The sequence below is a fragment of the Hyperoodon ampullatus genome, assembly GCF_949752795.1.
Source record: "Hyperoodon ampullatus genome assembly, chromosome: 13".
Classification (NCBI taxonomy): domain Eukaryota; kingdom Metazoa; phylum Chordata; class Mammalia; order Artiodactyla; family Ziphiidae; genus Hyperoodon; species Hyperoodon ampullatus.
The window spans coordinates 41,275,258-41,300,978 of NC_136926.1; the positions used below are offsets into that span (position 1 = coordinate 41,275,258).

At 39.6% G+C, this 25,721-nt stretch overlaps 1 protein-coding gene across 2 annotated transcripts in view; it reads left to right on the forward strand.

The window, feature by feature from the left end:
• TTC39C (tetratricopeptide repeat domain 39C) overlaps positions 1-25,721 on the forward strand; it is a gene marked incomplete at its 5' end in the record, with an annotated part of 107,545 nt that overhangs the window by 37,551 nt on the left and 44,273 nt on the right. Inside the window, 4 exons of one of the 2 annotated variants that reach the window (XM_079718112.1) lie at positions 10,918-10,966; positions 12,338-12,466; positions 14,721-14,835; positions 23,804-24,158. In XM_079718112.1, the coding sequence (XP_079574238.1) occupies positions 10,918-10,966; positions 12,338-12,466; positions 14,721-14,835; positions 23,804-24,158 (648 nt within the window). The remainder of the gene's footprint in view (positions 1-10,917; positions 10,967-12,337; positions 12,467-14,720; positions 14,836-23,803; positions 24,159-25,721) is intronic. The other variant, XM_079718111.1, reaches the window with a different exon arrangement.

Consider the following 25,721-nt stretch of genomic DNA (forward strand, 5'->3'; position numbering starts at 1 on the left):
CCTGATTTCTTAATCACTCTCCTAATCATTTGACTTGGATAAACTCGACACTTCAGTCCTTCCCTCTGTAGGCTCAGAGGTGGCTGTGGGCTATGGGAAACTGCTTTAAAATTGGAAATTTATCATGGAGAAGTAGAAGATGTGGAGCAGTGGCATGCATGGACCTGGGCACCTAACTCTTAAATCTGTTTGGGAGGATGATACTTGGTGAATGCTAAGTGAATAGATCCACTGGGATTCCTATGGAAGTGATTCTTTCTAGAAAAAACATACTGAATTTTATGTTCCAGTTTGTAACAAGCTTCCAAAGGGAACATTCCACTGATGCTCTCCAATCATATATGTGACCTAGGGATGCTGTATAGAATACGTAAAAGAAGCATTTGTAGTACTTTTTAACTAAGATGCTTTCAGAATAATTAGATTTTCCTTTTGAAAAATATTCTTAACTATTGTAAATTATGTCAAGAAAAATAATTTCACATTTTACTTTCCTTGGCTACCATCTGAGGGAGTAGGGAACTTTTCTTTCTACACTTATGGTCTGGAGTTTTCCTTCATCACTTCTGAGGACCCTTATCCTTTTCTGCACGCGGCAGATGCTGTCTTTAACCATGTTTGTTGAATGCATGGTGCAAGAACGGGGTGCTGAGAACGTTGCTGTTCTTCCTTGCTTTCACGGTGTGAGGAGAGAGAAAACTTTCCGTCTCTTTAGTCAGTGAGTGAGAAGAATTTTATGCTCTTCAGCTCAGGGAGGCTGGACATCCTAGTCTGTATTATTGCTGCAACATCTTCAGATTAGGGTTGAAGCCTCCAAGTAGCTCACTGGGAGAGTTTCCCATTTCTGAGTAGTGTTTAAAAAAAAAAAAAAGATCAGTATATTTGGAAAACAGAAGTCATTGCAGAAGAATCACGTTCATCTTACCTGTTGATAGCACAGGGTACTCAAAGTTAGAGAACTTGAAACACGGGACAGTGAAAATTGAGCCAATCGTTCAGGACCCACAGGTACAAATCAAGTGAGGTCTGCGTTCAGATGGTTGGCATCCCCTGAAATTTAAACATTTCAAGGCTTAATCTAGGTAATAGTGACTTCATGTTTTAGATTTTAACTCCGGTTTTATTAAACTCCTTACTATAGAGCTTTTTATTTATTATTTTTCTTAGCAGTGTAGGGAGGAGTTAGCTAGGTAGAGGGAAGATTTCACTATTAAAAGTGAAAACAAAAATTTTAATAAGATAATTAGTTCAAATAGCAAGAAAGTATGTGGTTCTTTTTGATGTCCTACTGGCTTCCTCTCTTTTGTTTTGAAAGGGATGCATTTAAAATCTTATTTACAAGGCTTATATGGGTAATATAAAAAGCAATGACCAAATCATTTGCATTTGTTTTTGGAAAATCAGACTGTTTGGGGAGTAACCTCATATATTAAGTGTCTTTCTTTCCTTCTTTTGGGGCATTTCTCTATCAGCCTTTTGTTAATGGTGCTCTGAGCCACAGCGGGGCACAGCTAGTCGCTAAGTGAATAACTCACTGCCACGTAAGCAGGCTTTGACTATTTTGCTATAGAGTTGCCCCATTATTCTGTTTGATTGGCTGGATGATATATTCTGTTGAGAAATTGTAGCAAAGCAACAGCTGAATCACAGGGAGTATTTAGAACAAGTAAATTGACTTAAATGATGCACTTTTCTCTCTAAAAGATGTCTGAATGTAGAGAGAATGTCTATGGTGACATTACTGAGGCAGAGATGATGATTAGTAGTGCAGCTTCAGTCGTGACTGTTTATTCCACCGTGTACACACATTTATCATTAACAAAATCACCTTTAATCTTACTGCGCCTCACAACAAATACTCATTTTTTTATTGTCTATACATATTGGAACAGAGTGTACACAGAGCTTTTGTTTTCATATTAAATTCTGTCAGGGATTTTTCTAGGTTATAATATTCCATCTGTTTTTTTTTTGTTTATTTGTTTATTTTTTGCGGTACACGGGCCTCTCACAGTTGTGGCCTCTCCCGTTGCGGAGCACAGGCTCTGGGCGCGCAGGCTCAGCGGCCATGGCTCACGGGCCCAGCCGCTGCGGCATTTGGGATCTTGCCGGACCGGGGCACGAACCCGTGTCCCCTGCATCGGCAGGCGGACTCTCAACCACTGTGCCACCAGGGAAGCCCTCCATCTGTTTTTTTTTATGAGTCATTTTTTTCTATTGTAGACTTCTTTCCATTTTCAAAAAATTTTCAATTGTAAAATATACATAACAAAGTTTACTATCTTAACCATTGTTAGGAGTACAGTTGAGTGTGTAGTACATTCACAGTTGGTGTGCATCCCATAACTCTTTTCAGCTTGCAAAACTGAAACTTTATATCCCTTAAACAACATCAGCTCATTCTCTCCTCCCCTGCAGGCCCTGGCAGCCACGCTACTTCCTATTTCTTAATTTGTTTGCTCTAGGTACCTCATGTGGAATCATACAGTACTTTTCTTTTTGTAACTGGCTTATTTCGCTTAGCATAATGTCCTCAAGGTTCATTCATGTTGCAGCATAATGTCCTCAAGGTTCATTCATGTTGCAGCATGTGTCAGAATTTCCTACCTTTTTAAGGCCGAATAATATTTCATTGTATATATACACCACGTTTTGTTTATCCGTTTATCCGTCGATGGACACTCGGGTTGCTTCCACCTTTTGGTTATTATGAATAATGCTGCTAGAATATGGGTGTACAAAAATCTGTTTGAGTTCCTGGTTTCAGTTCTTTTGGGTATATACCCATAAGTGGAATTACTGGGTCATATGGTAATTCTATTTCTAATTTTTTTGTGGAGCCATTATACTGATTTCCATAGTGGCTACATCATTTTACATTCCCACTAACAGTGCACAGTGATTCTGATTTCTCCATATCCTTGCCAACACTTGTGTATTTTCTGCTATTTTGTGTTTTTTTTTTTTTTGCGGTACGCGGGCCTCTCACTGTTGTGGCCTCTCCCGTTGCGGAACACAGGCTCTGGATGCGCAGGCTCAGCGGCCATGGCTCACGGGCTCAGCCGCTCCGCGGCATGTGGGATCTTCCTGGACCGGGGCACGAACCCGTGTCCCCTGCATAGGCAGACGGACTCTCAACCACTGCACCACCAGGGAAGCCCTCTGCTATTTTGATAGTATCCATTCTAATGGGTGTGATGTGGCATCTCTTGGTTTTGATTGGCATTTCCCTAATGATTAGTGATGTTAAGCATCTTTTCATGTGCTTATTGGCTCTTGTGTATCATCTTTGGAGAAATATCTGTTCATGTCCTTTACCCACTTTTTAATCGGGTTGTTTGCTTTTTTTGTTGAGTTGTAGGAGTTCTTTATATAATCTGGACATTAACTCTTTTTTCAGGTGTGATTTGCAAATATTTTCTGCCATTCCATAGGTTGCCTTTTCACTTCGTTGATTATGTCTCTTGCACAGAAATGTTTTATTTTCATGTAGTCCAACTTACCTATTTTTACTTTTGTTGCCTGTGCTTTGGTGTCATAGCAAAGAAATCATTGCCAAATCCAATGTCATGAAGCTTTTCCTCTATGTAGACAGTTGTTTTTTTAAACCCAGGTTTTCCTTATTCTGGATAATGGTGCAATGAATGGCTTCATGGACTTAGCTTTTTTCTTCTGTTGACATTATTTTACTTTACTTTTAGAAAGAAAAGTGAAATACTGAATCAGTTCAGTCTCCTTAAAGCCCATTTTTGGAAATATTAGGCAGAGCAGAGGATATCACTTGTCCTTTTAGCAAAAGTTGTTTCTGAAGGAATGGTGTGAGGCTTCTGGAGAAGCATTTAATGATGCCTTGATAGGTGATTGTACGAAGTTGACCCCCGTGATCCTCTGGGACCGTGATTTTTTAAAACAGCATGGGTCACAGAAAAGGCACAGGCCTTTTAAGAGCAGTCAGGGTAGGCGGTGTGAATTTAGGTGACTGTTTCTTCAGTCCTCAGGTTTGAGATCTCAGGGCTGCGATGAGATGAGGTGATTACCATGGACTGATTAGGGTCACGTGGCCCCGGATTTCCTTGCTAATATACAAAGTCCAGCCTCCCCACACATTTGAAGGGGAGAAAAGTCAACATTATATGAATTTAGAACATTTTCAGAAAAATGGAAAATGCCACTATGTTTGGGAGATAAAATTACATTTGAAGAAACATATTTGGTTAGGGACTGTCTTCTTGCAATTATGCCCATTTATTTAATGGAAAAATATTCCTTTGAGAATCAAATGTATCCATTTCCTCCCACAGTGTTTTAAGAAACAGAATCTTCATCAGTCCAATTTTTAATCTGCTGGAGAAGCTTTGTTTTTTAAAATTTCCATGGCAATGTTCATAAATTTAGAAAAAGACCATCCATTGCTTCTTTGTATTTTCAAATTTTCCTACCTTTGGGAGAGTTTTCATACAGAGAGAAAATTTTAAGCCATTTCATTACTGGTGGTTCATTTTCAAAAAGCAGACTATGGCAGTGACCATTAGAGTCCTTCTCATCAAAGGATTTCAAAAGACATCATCTTTGGGGAGCATTTTTTTTTTTTTTTTTTTTTTTGCGGTACGCGGGCCTCTTACTGTTGTGGCCTCTCCCGTTGCGGAGCACAGCGGACGCGCAGGCTCAGCGGCCATGGCTCACGGGCCTAGCCGCTGCGGCATGTGGGATCTTCCCGGACCGGGGCACGAACCCGTGTCCCCTGCATTGGCAGGCGGACTCTCAACCACTGCGCCACCAGGGAAGCCCTCTGGTCACTTTCAATTCTCCTATCTCAAATTATTTTTGAAACAAATCTCAGTCATCATTTTATCTGTAAATGCTATCATATACACCTCTAAAAAAATAGTCCTTAAAATGTAGTATAATACCACTTCTATACCTAAAAAATTAATACTAATTCACTAATATAATGAAATACCCATCAATGATCATTTATCTGATTTAATTTTTCTTTTTAATTTTTTCATTTTCATAAGGAAAAACTTTCCATATAAGAATGTATACATATGTAAATATCACAGTGTAACTACTTACATCCAGATACAGGATATTTCCAACATTCCAGCGTCCTTCCTTGGGCTCCCAGTATCCCCCCAATGGTACCAGTGTTCGGAACTCTGTCATACTTAGTGGTCAGAATAGTGGTTGTGAGCTTCATATAAATGGAATCATTCAATATATACTCTTTTGTGTCTGGCTTCCTTCACTCAACATTACGTCTATGAGATTAATTCATGTTTTTGCATTTAGCAGTAGTTGTTTTTCATAGCTATGAACTATTCCACTGAATGAATATGCTGCAATTATTTGATCTGTTCTACTGTTGATGGACATTTGAATTGTTTCCAGTTTGAGGCTACTAAGGATAAGACTATTAAAAACCATGCATGTCTTTTAGGGGCATAATAATTCAATTCTGTTGTACATATGTACTTAGGAGTGAAGTTACTAACTCGTCGATCGGCATGTGCTCAGTAGATGGGGCATGTGGATGAGTTTTAGTAGAGCAGGTGCACAGCTTTAGTAGATGCTGCTAAGCAGTGTTTGAGACTCCAGTTACTCCACATCCTTGCTACCACTTGGCATTATCACTCCTTGTAACTGTGGCCAGTCTGATAAGCATATAGTGGTGTCTCATTTTGGTTTTAGTTTGTATTTCCCTGATAATGAGTGCTTTTCAGCACTTCTTAATATGCTTATTAACTTTTGGATATCCTCTCTTGTGAAGTTCCTATTAAGACTTTTGCCCCCTTTTTTTTTTTTTTAACTGAGTTGCCAGTCATTTTATTCTGATTCATGGGTGTTCTTTATGTATTTTCAAGATGAGCTCTTTGTTTGATATGTGTATTTGCCTTTTTCAGTCTCTTATGAGTGACCAGAAATGCTTAATTTTAATTAAGTTTTGGTATTGGGTAATGTAGGTCTCCAGCTTTGTTGGCCTTCTTTAAATTTGATTTGGCCATTCTAAGTATTTTGCTTTTCCATGTAGATCTTAGAATCAACCTGTCGAACACACACACACACACACACACACACACACACACCGGGATTTTGCTTGAGATTGCATTGGAGCTACAGTTCAGTTTAAGAGAAGATAATATCTCAGCGGTAATGAGTCTTCCAATCCACAAGAATTGTATATCTCGTTATTTAGGTTACTGGTTCACAACCAGGGTTGATTTTGCCCCAGTAGGACATTTGGCAGTGTCTAGAGACATTCTGGTTGTCACACCTTGGTGGTGGTGGGGGCGGAGGCAGTGGCTTGTGCTCCTGTCATCATGTAGGTAGAGGCCTGAGATGCTACTCAACATCCTACGGTGCACAGTGCAGCCCGCCCCCGCACCCAACAAAATTATCTGGCCCCAAATGTTAAGAATGCCAGTGTTGCAAAATGCTGATTTAGAGTTTTCATTTTCCTTAGTAATGTCTTGAGTTTTCAGTGAAGCAGTGTTGCACATTTTTGTTAGAGTTATCCTTAGCTGTTAATATTTTCATGCTATTGTGAATGACAATTTTTAAAGTTTCACTTTCTAACTGTTGCTAGTGTATGTGTATATATGTGTTTATGTATATGTGTGTGGATACATGAAGGATATTTGTTGTTTTATGTCTCTTATGTCTCAATTGTTTTATATATATATTTACAAGCTCCCTTTCACTCTCTTTTCACCCTTACATTTTTTTATTGTTGTTGAAGAAACTAGCATCTTTGTCCTGTAGAATCTCCCACAGCTTGGATTTTGCTGATGGTATCAGTTTAATATTGTCCCCTGTCTTTATGATCACTGTCCGTATCCATTAATTGATTAGGAGCAGCTACAAAACAAGATACTCTGATTCTGTCATTTGCTTTTCATTTATTAGCCCAGGACATTTTTGTAAAGAGACCCACCCCACATCTGATTGGTTACTCTGAGTTTATAGAGAAAAGGTGTGGTAAATGCTATTCTTTCCCCTTTTTTAATAGTTTTCAAAATAATGAATTGGTTCTCTAGGATCCTCCGTAGGCAAGCAGTGAGTTGTTGAGTTGTTGAGTTGTTTTTTAACTAATAAGTATCATTATGAATTTACAGTTTTAAATTATTTGATATTTCAATCCATTGCTGTTTTTACCTCATTGGTGATCAAATTGTTACATCTTTGGCTTGAACCTCTTCAAGAGCCTAATGTAGTTTTTAAACTTCCTTGCTTTCTGTTATAACACAATATTCAAGGCTGTTGAACATTTCTTGCCCCTAAGCTTGAATTAGCCATCTCTGTGGATCTTTTACTTAATGTATTTAGAGAGGGTGCTGGACCATGCTGAATACTACTGGGTGGTCATTGTTTCTAGGCTTTGAATTAACTTTATCCTTTTTTCTGTGCACAAAATCCTTGGTTTCAAAAAACACCAACGTACTTAGGCATTGTTTTATCACAAACTACATACCCAGCAGCTGTAGAATAATGGTAGTAACTTGACTGGTAAAAATATGATTACTGAAAACAAAAATTGTTTTGCAATCTTTTGGGGTCTGTTTTTAAGGGTATTTCATAATGGGGATGTGCTGTCAGATTACTGTATTTTAAAGTCGTTTGGAATACTTCTACTCTGTGTGGTTATTTTACCAATTGGGTTTGCATTTAGGTACATGTAATTCACTTTAAATTTGAATTTTTAGGGATCGCATTATTAAAATTTGATATTATGACATACAATATTTACATGGTTCCAAAGTCAAATCTACAAAACGAGGTTATATACAAAGAAGGTTCGTTTCTATCCTTGTTTCTTCTTCCCTATCCCTCCCTCACTTTGTAGGTATCTGTTAAAAAACATGTTTATGGGTTAACTTACTGTTATTTTTTTTCAATATCGCATGTATGTATATGGATTTAGATCCTCCCTTCTTTTAAATAAGTGAGGTTTTCACGATGTGGTCTATTTCACTTGCCCCCTACCTCCTTTACGTAACTTCTGGTATTTAGAAAGGTTTGTCTTTTGGTTCTAATGCTTACCTTGATACTCAGCCTTCACCTGATACCTCGCTCCCCGCCTTCACCCTTGTGCTGGTGTCATTGGTTCCCAGTGTGAGCCTCTTCCTTCTCCGCCCCCTGCATCGGTATTGAAGTAATGATCCCCCCAGCATCAGTGTTGAAGTAATGATCCTTGTACTCTTTGGAAACATTCGCAAATCTCCAAATTGAATACGTTTTATGTGGAAACACATGTGTGGGCTGCAATTGATTTAGAGGAGGTGAGTTAATGTAGGATCACCTGGGTCATGTTGAGTTAAAAAAAATCAGGTGAAGGAAACAAGCGAACCTTGTTAGATGAAGCTCTTACAGCACCAGGTAACATGCAGCACGAGGATTCCTGCTTCCCCGTCAGTTCATTATCGAGTGGCTAATGCACCCAGGTGCCCTGGGGTTTATGGAGACAGTACCTCAAGGAGGGAAAAATGTTTCTCTTGGGCTGATTTGTCACTTAAATGAGAAGATAGTATGTGAAGTACTAAGGGCTAGGCGAGGGCACCATGAATCATTAATAGCCTGGGCTCTCAGAAATCTAATTTTAGTCCAGAACAAGAAGCAAATGTAGCAACACTAGGCCCTCGATTCAGCATCTTTTCATTTCTCAAGTGGCTAATGGCTAACATGTAAGCGCGCGGAGCGGGCAAAGATGGGGAAGCTGGGCTGATCAGCTCTTGACTGAAACGTTCCTGAAAGGCAGAGCTCTTTCATTCCTTCACTGATTCATTTTTGTTGGATGCCTGCTGTGTGTAAGGCATAATGGTGAGGGAGACGAGGCAGAAAAGAGCATTCTAGAGGAGACCCTCATACACAACCCAGGTTATAATGTAGCGGGTAGAAGCCTGTAATGGCACGTCAAGGGAGAGCCCTGGAGTGGAGAACTGACGTCTGATCAGGTGCAGAGTTGGGAGGATGGAGCCTGGGCCGCGTGCTTGCGGAGGTGCTGTTGGAGCTGGTTCATGGGTGTGAGTGCTGGTGCGGGATTCTTCACCCGTCATGACACCTTCCTAATTCTTGGAGGTTTAATATGCAGTGGGGGTAAACAAGCTCTTCTTCACTGTAGAATCTGAGTAGGTCCCAAGCAGATGGAAAAAAATTGTAGCAGAGGGTTAACATTCCAAATCATTTGAGTTCCTGATCCCCACCCCTGCCCCCAACATAACATCCCCACCATCCAAGAGGAAAACAGATGTGCATCTCACTTGACCCTGCAGTGCTACCTCTAGCAGTTTATCCCAAGAATACATTTGGACTCCCTGCAAATTACATGTACAAAGATGTTCATCTGAGTATGCGGTATATGTGTGTACGTATGTATGCATATATCCATCTAAATGTGCACTCTCTTCTTCCCATACACACCTCCACCAAACACACACATGGTCACCTTGGACTTAAACTAAATTTCCAGTTAAGGGATTGACTAAATACATTGTTCTTGGCTTTTTTTTTTTTTTATAATGACCATATATTATTTACATAATAACAAAAGCAGTACAATTTATTTATTTATTTTTTTGTGGTACGCGGGCCTCTCACTGTTGTGGCCTCTCCCGTTGCGGAGCACAGGCTCTGGATGCGCAGGCTCAGCAGCCATGGCTCACGGGCCCAGCTGCTCCGCGGCATGTGGGATCTTCCCGGACCGGGGCACGAACCTGTGTCCCCTGTATCGGCAGGCGGACTCTCAACCACTGCGCCACCAGGGAAGCCCAGTACAATTATTTTTAAGAAGGCAGTTACAACTTGCTTTCCCTTTTAGTGCCATCTACAGAGACTTGGATTTTTATACTGGTTGTGAATTTGAAGCAGAATGTTTATATTTTTATATTCTTTGAATTAGTATTAGTTTGACTTGGCTTTGTATTTTTGGTTTACATATAAAATTGGATAATGATTGTGTATTACAGCAGGGTGATGACTGACTCCAGGGAGGTATTCTTAAAGTTCTTTGGATGGGATAAGTGAGTTTGCCAGGTCTGGCTTAGTGGTAAAACCCTTTGATGTACTCTGAAAATAATACTTAATTTATGTGTGGAAAGTTTTGAACATGTTTTGCATTTAAAAAATGAATATTAATATCATGATGTCACTTGTATGTGGAATCTAAAAAACGATACAAATGAACTTATTTGCAAAAGAGAAATAGACTCACAGACATAGAAAACAAATTTATGGCTACCAAATGGGGAAGTGGGGGAGGGATAAATCAGGAACTTGGGATTAACAGATACATACTACTACATAGAAAATAGATAACAAGGACTTGTATAGCACAGGGAACTCTATTCAATATCTTGTAATAACCTATACTGGAAAAGAATCTGAAAAAGAATATACATAGAAGTGAATCACTTTGCTGTACACCTGAAACATTGTAAATCAACTATACTTCAATTTTTAAAATTTATAAAAATTAAACAAAAAATGAATATTGGACTTCCCTGGCAGGCCAGTGGTTAAGACTCTGCGCTTCCACCGCCCAGGCTGTGGGTTCAATCCCTGGTCGGGGAGCTAAGATCCCACGTGTGGCGCACACACAAAAAATAAATAAAATTAAAAAAAAGAATATTAATCATCTTCCTTTAGCCACGTGTTTTCAGATGTTGGATTGGTTTACTAAAGCAATGTCAATTATAATGTGACTTTCTTGTTCTCCTTGCTTTGAAGAATCAGGTGTGGGGGAGATTCTATCCTGGTGGACAGACCTGTGAACTTCTTGCCTCTTTTACTTTTTTCTTAGGGTAATTTAATTGTTGAAGACCTTAACTTCTGTGCAATTATTGGGAATATATAGTGATCCTGATATGTCAAATGCTTTTAAAATAAAATTTCACAATAAAAATTATTTTGTTTTCTTAACAGAAATCGTAGCCCATTAATGAGTTTTGGAGCCAGCTTTGTCAGTTTTTTGGTAAGTTGATGTGGGAAGAGGTTTTGGTGGGAGGGAAACAAATACATAATGTATGTCTTTTAGTGGTTACCTGCTGTAGAGATACACTATTGTAGAAGATCTTTTACAGTTTAAAACTGGAATAAAATTTTTGCCTATTAACCAACACTTATGAGATACCCTTCTCTAATTTTAAAGATTAAATGCTTATATCTTCTAGAGCATTATATTTTTTCCAACCAAAATCCTTTTTAAAATAAAAATATAATTGAAAGACCTTTCCAAAAATTAAAACTGCATTAGAGTTGAAAAGAAAAAAAAAGTCAGACTTTGGATAATAAAGGTTTGCTTTAAAATTATTGAATAAATGTGGATCAGAAGACAAGTTAAATTAGCAGATTTAAAGTTTATCAGTTACTTTTGCATTTTTGAATATTAATATTTAGGAATTGAGAGAATAGGTTGCAGTTAGGTTTTAAAATAAATTGGGCAATGTAGAAAATTGGATGCCTTTAATTAGGTCTTTCCAAGAACCTGGTGTCCTGTCTCTGCCCTTGTAGCCTGTTCATCTCAGAAACCTCAGTTCTTCTGGGAGAAAGTAGCAGGTTTTCAGCACAGAAGGGATCATTTTTTTTTTTAACATCTTTATTGGAGTATAATTGCTTTACAATGGTGTGTTAGTTTCTGCTGTATAACAAAGTGAATCAGCTATACATATACATATATCCCCACATCCCCTCCCTCTTGTGCCTCCTTCCCACCCTCCCTATCCCACCCCTCTTGGTGGTCACAAAGCAAGGGATCATTTCTACCAGTCAAATGTGACCTGAAAAAATCTACCAGGATCAGGTGCTTGGAAACAAGCCGTCAGTGGAATTTTTCACTGGGGACAATAAAAAATGAGTTCCTTACAAATGAGCCCATTGGAATTGCTGTCCCTGAAAAGATTGATAATTTTCAAAGTAGTACCTACTAGCTGATGTTTCATTAGCGTTTTGTGCTGTCCTTCATGAACCCAGGGATCCATGTGTGGGTAGAAAGTGCTTTCAGTGAGGCTCTGTTCTAAAAACTGAATTAAGTGGACCAGTCAGAAATAGTATAATTTTTTTTTGTTACTGTGTTTAATAACAAAAAAATGTAGAACAGTAATTGCAAGGACGTTTGTTACCATACATTTTCTCATGCTGGTGTAACAGAGGTATGTTCTTATTTCATATTGAGATTATAGTTTTTTTTTTTAATGAATAGGGTATGCTGTAACATTCTGATTCTTTTACTGGCAATAAATCATTTAGATGGTTTTTCCCCCTAGTTTGGAGTTGTGTTGTAATAAATTGGCCTGAATTTTCAGACACTTACTGATTCATTCTTTCCTTATTTCTTTCTTGGAAGAATGCCATGATGACATTTGAGGAAGAAAAAATGCAGTTGGCATGTGATGATTTAAAAACCACAGAAAAGCTGTGTGAAAGTGAAGAGGTTGGAGTAATTGAAACAATCAAGAATAAAATTAAGAAGAATGTAAGTACTATGTCTTTAAGTTATGAACTATGTGCTGCTTACTTAGAACATTGTTTATTTACTTGGATTTTGGTGTTTAGAACATGGCTAAAGCACTAAATGTTTCTTACAGCTTTTGATTATGTAAAGCGTGTTTCTTAAAGCAATAGAACCCCCTTTAATCATTAGAGCTTTTCAGTGCATATTCTTTTGGTATCTTAAAATTATCTTCTTCCACAGTGGACCATGCTGCAAGTGCTTTTGTAGGCTTTCATATATGTATTTCAGATATGTTGCATTGGCATAATTCAGGAATTTAGCTGTTACCTCCTTTTAAAGCCCAGGGCTCCCCAGCCTTTGGTTATAAATAAAGTCACAATGATATCATAATCCACTTTTCCTGATTTTTCTTTCACCTTTCAGTGCACAAGTTCTAGACTTTGAGAGGCATCCTCCTACCTCTGATGTTTCTGGAGCATGCAGGGGAGTCACATGTGTCACTTGTTTAGTTGACAAACCAGTCTGTCGGTTACAGTCAGGAAAAGCCACCTGTCATTTCTGCTCCTTTATATCACTCCAGGTGGCTTCTCCTCTACTCTTGCTTATGGTGTCAGCCATGAGGAAGCCACTGATGGGCCCAGAGTACTGTCTCCTGACACTCCAGAAGAGCCACAGTTCTCCTTGATTTCTCGTTTCTCCAGACTGTACATCAGTCAGTGACCAAGTCCCATTGACTCTTTGTTAAATACGTCCTGAATTCATCTACTTTCCCTGCCAGTGCACTGGGCCAGCCACTATCTCCACTTGCCTAAGACAAACCCTCACTGGCGTTTCTGCCTCCAGTCTCGCGGTTCTGTAATTCTTCTCCAAAATACAGTCACTAAGATGCGAATTATATATCGCTGATTTCACTTTCAGTGTCCCCGCCCCCTACCACTGCCATTGCACTAAAATCCAAACTCCTTAATGTAGCTGACTTGTCATTGACTTCTCGTCTGCCTCTTGACCTGGTTCATATCCATTCTTTAGTTCTTCCTAGATGTTGTTTTCTTCAGAGACTCTTGTCTGAGCCCTCAAGCCTATTAGTGTGTCTCCTGCAGGTTCCCATAGTTCCTTGTACTTCATCCTTCAGAGCATTTACTGCATTACGTGGTCATCGGCGTTCCCTCATTAGACTGTAAGCTAATTTACATGTCTGTGCTCAGTATCTAGTACCAGGCCCAGCACATTCGTTAATAATCAACATTTGTAATAGGTCCTTGAAATTTAAAAAGCATTTTCACATACTGTATCTCGTGAGCCCTTCCAACAGCCTTGCAGAGTAGATGTTATTACAAGCAGAGAAAACAGAAGCATCAATAGATTGACATTTGCTTAAGCAAACAGGGTAATGGGTGCTGGAACTAGATCAGGAACAGCAGTGACCATGGTGAATTCTGCTAATCTAGAAAAAAGAGAAGCCAGCCATTTTATCATGTATACTATGTATACTTTTGTCATATTTGGAAAAATCCTATCATTTCTTATATCACTGTGAAAGCATATGAAAACTAACCTATTTTGTTCAAGTTTAAGAATGCACTGTTCTGTTTCAGAGCGAATTTTCTTCGTTTAGCATTCTTTACGATGAAAACCAAAATCTTATTAAAAAGTAGGGTTTTTTGGTTTTACTTTTTCATATTTTATAGAGGTAGTCACCTTTAGAGATTGATTTAAATTTCAAGTTCAATTTGTGATTCATTCAAAGATAATTTTTAATTCCAGGGTGTTTTCTCCTTAACTAACATGTAATCAGTTTCCAACCCTCACATCTTGGTTGTGTGCACCAAAGGAATGAACCCTAATACTATCAATCCTTCCTGAAGGCAGATGGCTGCAAAGTGGCTTTTCAGGTTGTTCACCTGGGGCAATGTTTTGTACCTTCAGTGATTTTTTATTTTGGATAAGTAAGAACTTAGGTTGTTTTCAAAAAGGTAAAACTCCGAAGTTGTGTGTGGGCTTTCATGTTTTCCATGAACTCAGTGTCTGTAATTTAGAGTATTTGTCTTTGAGTTACAAGCCTCTTCATCAATGTATTGTTAACAAAATATAGCTGGACTAAATGGGGGAGGATAGAACTACCAGGCTCAGAGTGTAAATTTGGTCTTGGATTTCAGCAACTGCTGTTTCACACTCCCTGCATGAAATTGTTTTGCACAATAAAGTAATAGTTGTTTGGAAGGAGTATTGTTCTTGGGTGTGATTTATTGGTGTGTACTTTCTTCCTACCAAACAGGTTGATGTCCGAAAATCCACCCCCTCTATGGTTGATCGGCTTCAGAGGCAGATAATCATAGCTGACTGTCAAGTTTACTTGGCTGTGCTCTCGTTTGTAAAGCAAGAATTGTCAGGTATGCTGAAGCATTGTTTTTAATGGCTTTTGCTATTCAGTGGACACAACTGGTAATACCTTTAATTAATTAATTAATTAATTAATATATTTATTAAGAGCGCCTCGTATTTCAGTCTTTGAAAACATGTGGCATCTCTTTGGGGCGTGATCCTGATTTATTACTTGAGAAGTTGAAACCACAAGTGCTTAATGTGTGTTTAGTAGAGAAGTTTTAGTTCCAAAATCTGTTTCGTCCTCTTGTATCCAGATAGTCTGTCATACTTAGAGATATTACCAGTGCCTTGGATTGATAGATGGGTTTTTTTTTCTTTGTGGGAATCAAGTTGTGATAATAACCCTTTAAAGTGAAATATAACCAGTTTAAGTTACTCAGAAAATTGTTATTGAAGGCCTGAGTGCATACTAAAGACTTCCTAACATACTTGAAGGACCTACCTTTTAACAACCCTTAATGAGGAATATAAACTGATTTCTGACTTAGTTTGCCCAAGACAGATGTTTTCCAGGATTTTGTAGCTTTAATATCTTGAGTGGCATAGACTGGAACTGAGGCTCTCAGAGCTCGCTGTAAGATTAACTTTGACACTAATTCTTCCTTTTATGTGGTTTTATGTCTCTGATGCTGATGGCAGAAACCTGCCTCTTTGGTAGATAGGATTTACTTGAAAGAGTGAAAATTCAAAAAGGAAATTGACTAAAATTCACAATGAGAAAAGCATTTTCTTCCAAACCTGAGACGAAAAAGGGTTATGTTGCTGCTAAGTCATAACATACACTTTTCTTTCTGGATTACCGGCAGCCAATTTTCCTGTCCCTTTTTCTTCTTTCTTGTCTCTCTCTGTCTCCATCTCATACTTGAGGTTTCTTTGTTTCTTCTCCTTGGCTGAAGTCAGAAGTAGAATTAACTTTTATTGTGACCTCCAAAATGTAGACTTCCTAGTAATTATCTTCTTTTAAAATGTGTTTTATGGTTGTACTGTGGCCTTTTCCTTTTGATCCAATTTTTTTTCCTCTTTAAGTCTCATCTCAGGACTCTCCCAATAACTATCTTACTTATATGGTTGAGGGCTCAAAGCTCATGTGAATTTTCTATAACACAATGATGTAAAATCCCCCATCTGGAGTGTCACAGTCACGTATATGTAAAAGAGTAGCGGGAAGAGCTGGACCTCTTTGGTCAGGACAGGAGCTCTGGTGTTTTCTGTGATCTTGGACTACTTTTTCCTGAGGCTCAAGGACTTTTCTAAGGACCTAATTTTAGCCATTAAGAAAATATCTGTTGAGAGAAAAGGATAAATCAAATATAATAAAATGTTTGGGGAATCAGGGTAAAGGATATCAGGGAAACTTTATATTAATCTGTCCTTCACATGTTCATTCATGGGTCCATTCAACAAATAATGATAGAGCACATACAATGCTAAGCACTGTGTTCCATGAGCAAATCCAGGCCATGGTCCCTGCCCTCATGAAACTCAGAATCATCAGTTAGTACTATTTATTTTTAAAATTACTAAATATTGCTTTAGAAAATTTGGAAAATATAAAATAATGAAAAAGCAAGTCATTTCTAATCTCACTACTTGGAGAAAATCACTCTTTATTGCAAATGTTCTGTTTTTATCTTTATCTTTCTTTAAAAAATTGAATCTGTGGTGTTTTATATCCTACTTTTCCCTTTTAGATTATAATTCACATATTTTTCCTATAGCTCAGAGTTTCAAAATATAATTTTAAAAGCATTAATTTATCATGTGAATGTGCCATAATTTATTTAACCAATTTCTCTTGGACATTCCTATGTTCTTTGCTTTGCTTTTCGTTGTTGTTTTAGTGAAGCTGAACTTAATTTTATATTTTACCCGTAAACTGTATTTCCTTCACAAATTACCTTCGTGACCTTTTCCTATTCTCCTAAAAAGTTGATATTAATCAGCTATTTAATCCTGTTTATCATAGATTTTTTTGTGTTTTGTTTTCTTTAGTAATTTTTATTGGAGTATAGTTGCTTTACATATCATAGATTTTTAACAGCACTCTTGGTTCTTCCTGAGGCCGTACAATTTATTGAATGTAATATTGATAGTGAAAAGAAATTGACAGACATGAAAACCTCAGGTTCTAATAAACACATGTAGTGGTCATTTGCTTTATGAATAGCTCAGTATTTGTCTCAAACAAACAGACATAACTAAAAATGTGCTTCATTTGCCTTTGAGAAACCCTCTAGGTTATAAAACTATGAAAAATTTACTCTTTGTTGGGATCCGTTTCTTAAACTTTGTTGATGGATAATTGTTTTGGAACAACCCCTCCTTGGAGATGTTTGTTGTAGGTGGTCCTCCTTGATCAGGTGGCCCAGAAGTGGGTGTGGGTACGTACTCACCTGAGCTCCAGGTAGGAGTGAGTCTGTGTGAATTTGTTAGTGCTTCTGACTTTCGAAAGAGCTCCTGTATTTTGTCTCATTTGAATTTCTTTATAGTGAATAACCCCATCCTCTCTCTCTATTTTCCTATACTATTTTTTTTAAGATTTATTTATTACTTATTTATTTTATTTATTTTTGGCTGCGTTGGGTCTTAGTTGCGGCACACGGGATCTTTTTGGTTGAGGCGTGCGGGATCTTTCACTGTGATGCTTGGGCTCTTCGTTGTGATGTGTGGGCTTCTCTCTAGTTGTGGCGTGTGGATTTTTTGTTCCTCTTCTCTTCTCTAGTTGTGGTGTGCAGGTTCCAGGATGGGTGGGCTCAGTAGTTGTGGCGCATGGGCTCTTGTTGAGGTGCGCGAGCTCAGTAGTTGGGGCATGAGGTCTTAGTTGTCCCGCGGCATGTGGGATCTTAGTTCCCGGACCAGGGATTGAACCCGTGTCCCCTGCATTGGAAGGCGGGTTCTTTACCACTGGACCACCAGGGAAGTCCCTCCTATACTACTTTTTAATTTACTCTATTATCCAAAGACCTTTGTTGTTGTTGTTGTTGTTTTGCAGTTAGCACATGTGAACTACTTTCGTAACAAAAAGTGTTTATTTTTAAACCGACTTGATGGCTTTTGGCACCTTGTTTGTGTTTCTTGTATTTCCTTTGGGCTTGAAGATCGGCCCCATGTCTTACTAGTCTTGGCATAACATATGCTCAGTAAATTTTCCTCAAATGAGATTGTTTTCCTGTTTCACAGGTGAGGCCATTGAGGCTGGATGATTTGTTTAAGGTTGAACAGGTTTACACAGTGATGACAGAACCAGGACCTGGGCTGTGGGCTTCTTATTTCATATCTGAATTCCTAGCATTCACAGTTTTCCCTTCACCTTCATTTGGTCACATGAACCACCAGCCTCCCAATGGCCCAGAAACCCGAGGCTCTCAGGGCCTTGTCCCTCAGCCCCCGTGCGCACGTGTGCCTTCTGTCCTATGGAATGAGCCCCTGGGAGAGTAGAACAGCTTCCTGTTGGCCCGGATGCTTCTCCAGGCCCGAATGCTTCTCCAGGCCACATTCTCTACGATGCCCCTGGAGCACTCTTTCTAAACCTTGTTACACCTGTGCTTCAGACACTTAGCTGTTCTGCAACATCGCCTACAAGGAATAGTGCAGATTCCTTCCTCGGGTGGCATGGAAGAACCTGCCCCCTACCTTGCCACCACCGCCTGTAGCTCGGCAGGGCTGATTGCAGGTCTCTGAGGCCCTGCCGCCTCGGGCCTTGCTGTGCGCTGCCCTCTCAGTTTGGAACCCCTTTTGTCTTTCTCTTGTGCCTCCCCAGGTGCAGCCTGGGTCTACTCCCTTCATGTTCTCCTTCCTCACTGACTTCATCATACGGCCTCTGTTACTCTGCTTGGACCCTGTCCATAGCCAGTTAGAGCAGTCGTCACACAACTGCACACATCTGTATTCACATGTCTGCCCACAGTAGCAGATGGGAAACTTCTTGAGGGCAGGAACTGTGTCTACCTGCTATCTTTTTTTTTTTCTCCACATTTATTGAGCACTTACTATGTGTCAGATTCTGGAAGGTGATAGATGCTAATGGTCTAGAGATGAATGAGATGTAGCTCTTGCCCTGAGGCTACTGACAGTCTAGTGGGGGAGAAAGAGGACTAAGTAATTTCTCATTCAGGGTGATACTTTCACCACTAGACATTAGACATGTAAGTTAGTTGGAGAGGTTGCACAAGGAATGAGCAGTTCCTAAACTCTGCTGGGAAGGTCAAGGATCCCTAATCCTGAACCTGAGCAGGGTTATAGAGAATGGAAGTCCGTTGTCTTCTCTGTGTCCCTGGCACCTGATGCGCTGCCTTTGCCTAACACATGGTGGGTATATAAATGTGAATTAAAGAGAGGGATGGAGGAAGGGTGATGTCATTCAGGAATGAGATGCATGATACTGAGCCCTAGGAAGCACCAAGAATAGTTGGGATTGGAGAAGTGAGTCTATCAGAAGTCTGTTGACTGGGGGTAAAGGTAATAATGAGGAGGTGGGCTGACTAGTAAAAACTAAATCATCTTTTTTTTTCTTCCTAAGTCTGTTATGTGGGTCACAAGGAAGCCAAGGCTGAACTTCCCTTCCATTATAGGACTAACCAGCCTCATCCAGGACAAGCAAACAGACAGAATGCTATGGTAGGGCCTCTCACCAGACACAATCCCTGCTAAAAAAAAAAAAAAAAAAAAAAATTTAGAAAATTTATTCCAGGATCCATTTAGTGTAACTTGATATTTTCATTTTCCAGACAACTCTTGCCCTTTCTAGGGGAGGACTCCCACCCCCGTTATGGGGACAGGGTTTCCCATCTCTCCTGCATCTCTGGCTGGTTGAGGCTGCCCCTGACAGGGGAGGGCGGACAGTCTGTGGTTTTCTGCTCTCTGTGCAGTCCTCTGGGGACGCAGTCATGGTGGTTGAATGTTTTATGTCTGACGTTTCAGAAGAGCCTATGAAAGCCTGTGCAGATCGAGGGGCCCTGTGTTCAACTGTTTTCTCTGCTTGTTGGGCAGAGGCTGCTCCTGGCCGCGTTGCTGAGCATCGGCTGACTAAGCGTGCCTCCCATTGGGGCCGCGGTGCTGTGGGCCTGGAGCGCAGCTTCTCCACCCGCTCCTCACGCAGCCTCAGCTCCTCCCGTCGGAGTCTGGCTGAGCTCAGATGTTTCGGTCACCGCGTTTGGGACATGGAGCAGGGCGAGTCCTGGGACCTGTTTCCGTGCAGAGTTGAACTTAAAAAGTGGTAAAAAGAAAATCTGTTTCTCTCTAGGTCCTAACTTTGTACACATCTCAGTTTCTAATCTTCGATTAGTCAAAACTTTGAGTTCTATTTACCCAGCTCAAGTTCAGGACTTTAAAGCTTGTTACTGTAGACTTGAACATGTGCTTTTAAAATAAATGTTAACATCTAAGCTCTTATCTTAGGCAAGAAATTAAAGATGTTGAATTAATTTCATTTTTATTCTGTAAAAATGGGTTTTTACCATGTTGGTTTTCTTTTCCTTTTGTTAATTGAGTTCGAAACAGTCGGCATTGATGGATTTTTATGTTTGCTTCCATTGCTGCCATTCCTTTCTGTACCTCTTCACCTGAGATCTGGATCACTACAGCTTGTTTCCCTAACACTAGTCCCTTTAACTCCCATTTTTGGGAGCCCCTGCTTCTCCCGAGCGGGTGTCCTTCCCTTAGCTGGATACCACTGGGTGCGTCATCCCTGCACCCGTCCTCGGCCCAGCTTGTCCCCTGATTCACTCTGCCTCCGAACAGCTTTCCGCCTGTCCCTTCATACTTACACTCCTGTTGCTCTCCCCTGGAATGCTGCATTTCCCTAAGTGCGTCCTCAGTAAAGTGACGGTAGCCTGGAAAATACAGGATAAAATGGAGTTAATTTTTTCCCTCTAAATTTCCAGTTAGGCTTGGGGACAGGAGGGAGTAACGTTTTCTACTGAAATCCTGCAATACTTCTTTTGCACTTTTAAATTTATGTATGTGCTACTTACATAGAAAACAATTGACTGTCAAAAAGGCAATAAAGAAAGGGCAATTCGCTCATAATCTCAACATTGTTTTCATTTTTCTATGTATGACCCAGTAGACCATATAAATAAACATATGCATATATAGTCTTATGTTACCCACGTTTTTTTCACTTTTATTTTCTAATTTTATTGGGCATTTGGAGGGCTGAGATTTATGTCTTATAGTTCATTTGTGTCCCTCAGGTGCCAAGCACAGTCCTAGGCACGTGATAGGAACTTAGTAGCTCATAGACATTTTTAGGGTTTTGCAATTTTACTTTTCCTCTTTTTATTTCATTTTTTTATCTGTAGCCAATTATTATTTCTTTTCAATTAGATTCAATTGCTTTTGTGTTCTCAGGACTATATATTTTAGTTTCCTTTTTCTTGGTCTTTTTCTGTTTTTCTATTCAATCTTTGCTTTTTGGATCATAAGTGAGAGTCACCTTTCTTGTCTGTGGGTGTATTGGATTAACCTAAACACTTTGCTAGCATACAAAGAAGTGTCAAGGTTAGGTTTTCTCAAACCTCTCTTTTTCCCACAACACTTCCATTTAGGAGGGAAAAAGTCACTGAGCCTCTTAAAGGCAGGATCTATGTCTTATTTCTCTTTGATTCTCCTAGAACAGTGCCTAAAAGTAATATTAGCACAGGAAATATTTTTGTTAAATTGAACTGAATAAAAATAAATTGTTTCAGATATGTATTACTTTTATAACAATAAATTATACAAATAGTAGCGCCTCCCCTGCCAGCAAAGCTTTTGTAGACTGGTTTATTTTACTTCTTCATCCTGTCATATAGCAATCTTTTCAGTGCACTTAGACTACAGGACATTCATCACCCAGAACTTGTGGGATGGTTGTGTTTTGAATTGTGATCCCATAGGAGATATGGTCATCCTTTGCCAGAAAATTGATACTTTAATTAAGATAGTAGCTTGAGTTAATGGATCTGGGGTCCCCAAGACCAGTGATTAGGAGGACTCAGAAGATAGTCATACTCATGGCTATGATTTGTTGCAGTGAAAGGATACAAAGCAAAATTAGAAAAGGGAAAAGGCACAGGGATGAAGACCAGAAAAAGTCAGGCCCAAGCTTCCCAGGGTCCTCTCCCAGAAGAGCCACATAGGATGCGCATGATTCTCCTGGCAGTGAATTACAATGACACCTGTGAAATGTAACCAACTGGGGAAGCTGGTTAGTGACTCAGCATCTGTAGTTTTTACTGGGGACTGACCATGTAGGCACCCCGCTGCCTGGTGCATACCCAGACTTCCAGAAGGAAAGCAGGTGTCCACTTCATGCAAACTGTGTAGGCACAGTGAGCCCCTCCTACCGGTTCTGGGAATGACGGGACCCCTCCCAAATCCAGGTTCCCAGATACCAGCCAAGGGCCAACCTTGTAAACAGGCCTTTCAAAGGAGAGCAATAGGCCTTCTATGTTAATGCTTTTCTGCACATGCCTTATAAACTTTTTTTTTTTTTTTTTTTTTTTTTTTTGCGGTACGCGGGCCTCTCACCGTTGTGGTCTCTCCCGCTGCGGAGCACAGGCTCCGGACGCGCAGGCTCAGCGGCCATGGCTCACGGGCCCAGCCGCTCCGCGGCATGATCCCATGTCCCCTGCATCGGCAGGCGGACTCTCAACCACTGCGCCGCCAGGGAAGCCCTGCCATATAATCTTAGATCACTTTCAATTCAGGGATTGGACTTTTATAAATCAAATTTTATGTTATATATTTTATGTCATTCAAAAATAAATTTAAAAACTTCTTTCCCTGCTGTTCTAAAGGGCCTGGAAGCCTGGTACACAGTTCATGTTGTCTTCTGTTGTGCTTTGAGGTCAGAGTATCGGTACCATTATTGGTAACGGTGCCAAGTGGACAAGCTCTCCTCTACAGTTACTAGAGAACTATTTTACAGAAAACTCCCTGTGGAGGACCTTTTCCCCAGATATGTGGTGGTGATGCACTCAGACAAGCACAGATCTATCGACGCTCACCCCCCCCGCCCCACTTCCTCATCAGAAGGGAAAGATGTTCGCAGGAGAGGGTGAGGCAGGACTCAGACCTGAGAGGGGCCAGTGGGGCGTGCAGCAGGGTAGATCCCAGGTTTATCTCTACCCTTGACTTTGTGGCACACATTCTCAAGGTGGCTATGTTAAGAAAATTGGCCTAACAGAAATAAAGGGAAGTGGCTTTAAAAACAACAGATTTTCACCCTGTGGTGTGAATAGCTTCTGCTTTGTCACCCTCCTTCACTGGAGCTCTCTAGGCTGGGCAGTAGCGGAGCTATTGTCATACACCAGATAAAGCCCAGCCTCGCTAGGTTGCGGTTAAGCCACTAACAGGTGTTGAATAGAGATGCATTGGGGATTCTTTGCATTTTTGTATTTAACGCTAATGACTTTTTTGTTAATAAACTGGCCATTTGTTCACTCGATAAATATTAATCGTTTTGTTTTGCTTGTTTTATTTTTTGGCAAGTCGCCATGCTTGGTGCTTGGATATAAATTTAGCAGCAAATTTAGATTTAGAAGTTGCTCTTGAGGAGGGATGAAACACAAGGTACGCGAATTTAAGAGTTTTATTCGGAAAGCGCCATAGTTCAGGTAGTTCAGGGATGTGGTAGAGGCTTTCACAGAATACGTGGGAAAAAAGATTCAAATGATGCTTGCATTCATTCATTCATTCGTTCAGCAGATATTAGATGCTATGCCCTCACCTCAGCGTGGGGGGCTCGATACAATGAACAAAATAATGCATGGTTCTTGCCAAGTGGTCATCCAGACTAGTAAAGGGAAACAGACAGCAAATAAGGAATTTAAGCCATATGAAGAACAGAAGGTTTCATGATGGGTAATAATTTTTATTGTTTTTTAAAATTTTGTTTTTTCAGGTCATTCTTGAATATCTTTATTATTAACGTAGGAAAATTATTTTGAATACTTACTTTTTCATGCTTTTCTCCCCTTCTCTTTATAGCATATATAAAAGGTGGGTGGATCCTTAGGAAAGCCTGGAAGATTTACAATAAATGCTATTTGGACATCAATGCCCTCCAGGAGCTGTATCAGAAGAAGCTAACGGAAGAGCCCTTGACTTCTGACGCTGCAAATGATAATCACATTGTGGCTGAAGGGGTGTCTGAGGAGTCTCTAAACAGACTGAAAGGTGCTGTGAGCTTTGGATATGGCCTTTTTCACCTTTGCATATCCATGGTGCCCCCAAACCTGCTCAAAATCATCAACCTGCTGGGTTTTCCTGGAGACCGCCTACAGGGGCTTTCTTCACTGATGTATGCAAGCGAAAGTAAGGACATGAAGGCCCCTTTAGCTACGTGAGTAGCTATATTGCAATGCTTTGGTAGATAATATAGTGTTGAAAGTAAGTGAACGACAATCAAAACCTTTATAGGAAACTTCAGGTAAAATGCTCGGTTGGTTGACATGCTGCCATGCCTTTCTGTCTTTTAGTGCAATGCCAAGGACCATGTTTTTGGTGGTGTTTATAAGTTGACTTTAGAGACCAGGGCACTGTTCTTAAGTCTCATGAGTCCTGTCTTTTATTTTATTTTTATTTATTCACTTATTTATTTTTGTGGAAAGTCCCTCTTGACCATTTTCTTTCTTTTCTTTTTAAATTTTTAAATTTATTTATTTATTTATTTATTTATTTATTTATTTTTTTTTTTTGTGGTACGCGGGCCTCTCACTGTTGTGGCCTCTCCCGTTGCGGAGCACAGGCTCCGGATGCACAGGCTCAGCAGCCATGGCTCACGGGCCCAGCCGCTCCGCGGTATATGGGATCCTCCCAGACCGGGGCACGAACCCGTATCCCCTGCATCGGCAGGCGGACTCTCAACCACTGCGCCACCAGGGAGGCCCTAAATTTATTTTTTTTGTTGAGTCCTGTATTTTAAACATGCAGAATGATCATGATTTATAAAGTTTTTGTGACCCTGACCGGTCACTGAGATTGATAATCCTGATTTTTGGACTTAAGGGGATATACATTTCGTAAGATTCTTCTGTGATTCTGAAATTTCTATTCTTATATCCTCATGTTGGGTAATTTTCCTTGATGATTCTGGTTGGTCCATTGGTCTCTTATATGTGGCTTGGATAGTTTGAGGTGTTCAACTAAATTGAGTTATTGTTGTTCAGACTAAACTTAAATGATAATTATTTAAACCAAAAAGTGTGAAGAAGCCATTATAACCATCCAGAGCAAGGATTCACCGATTTCCTCATCAGTTTAAAATGATGTAATTTTTTTTCAATCTGGTAAATATCTACTACCATTTGCAGTTAGAATAATTTTATCAAATACTGGATGTCCTTTGACATTACACCACTTATCAGAATTTTTCCAGAGATTTTGGTATCACAGAGAACCTTAGTGTGCTGTATTTCTGCTTATGTCAGTATTGAGGAATTTGGATGTTAACTCTTAATCAGCTGGTAGCTATTAAAAAGGTCATTAATTTTTTATGGCAAAAATATTCATGCCTCCACAAACTCATTATGTTACACAATGGTCCTTTATTAATTTGACTTAACAGATTTGTAACTTGTGATAATTTGTCTTTTTTAATATTTTCTGAGAAAGGAATGAATTCAATTAATAATAATGTAAATTAGTCTGATCTCCAGAAGAGGACCAAATTTATGCACATGCTGGAAGCATACATTTACATAAAAATATTGTGTTGGTTAAACATTTTTGTCTGTCATAGCCGATTCCAGGGAATCTATTTTGTTACTTAGTTTAACATGGCCTTTTTTTTGAAAGAGACACGTTTGAAGTGGGAGAATTTTAAGAAACTTACTTATTTGTTTGGTTTTCAAATTGAACAGCCTCAGTAGCTAGAGAAAGGGCCCTTTATCCGGTCCTTTCACTT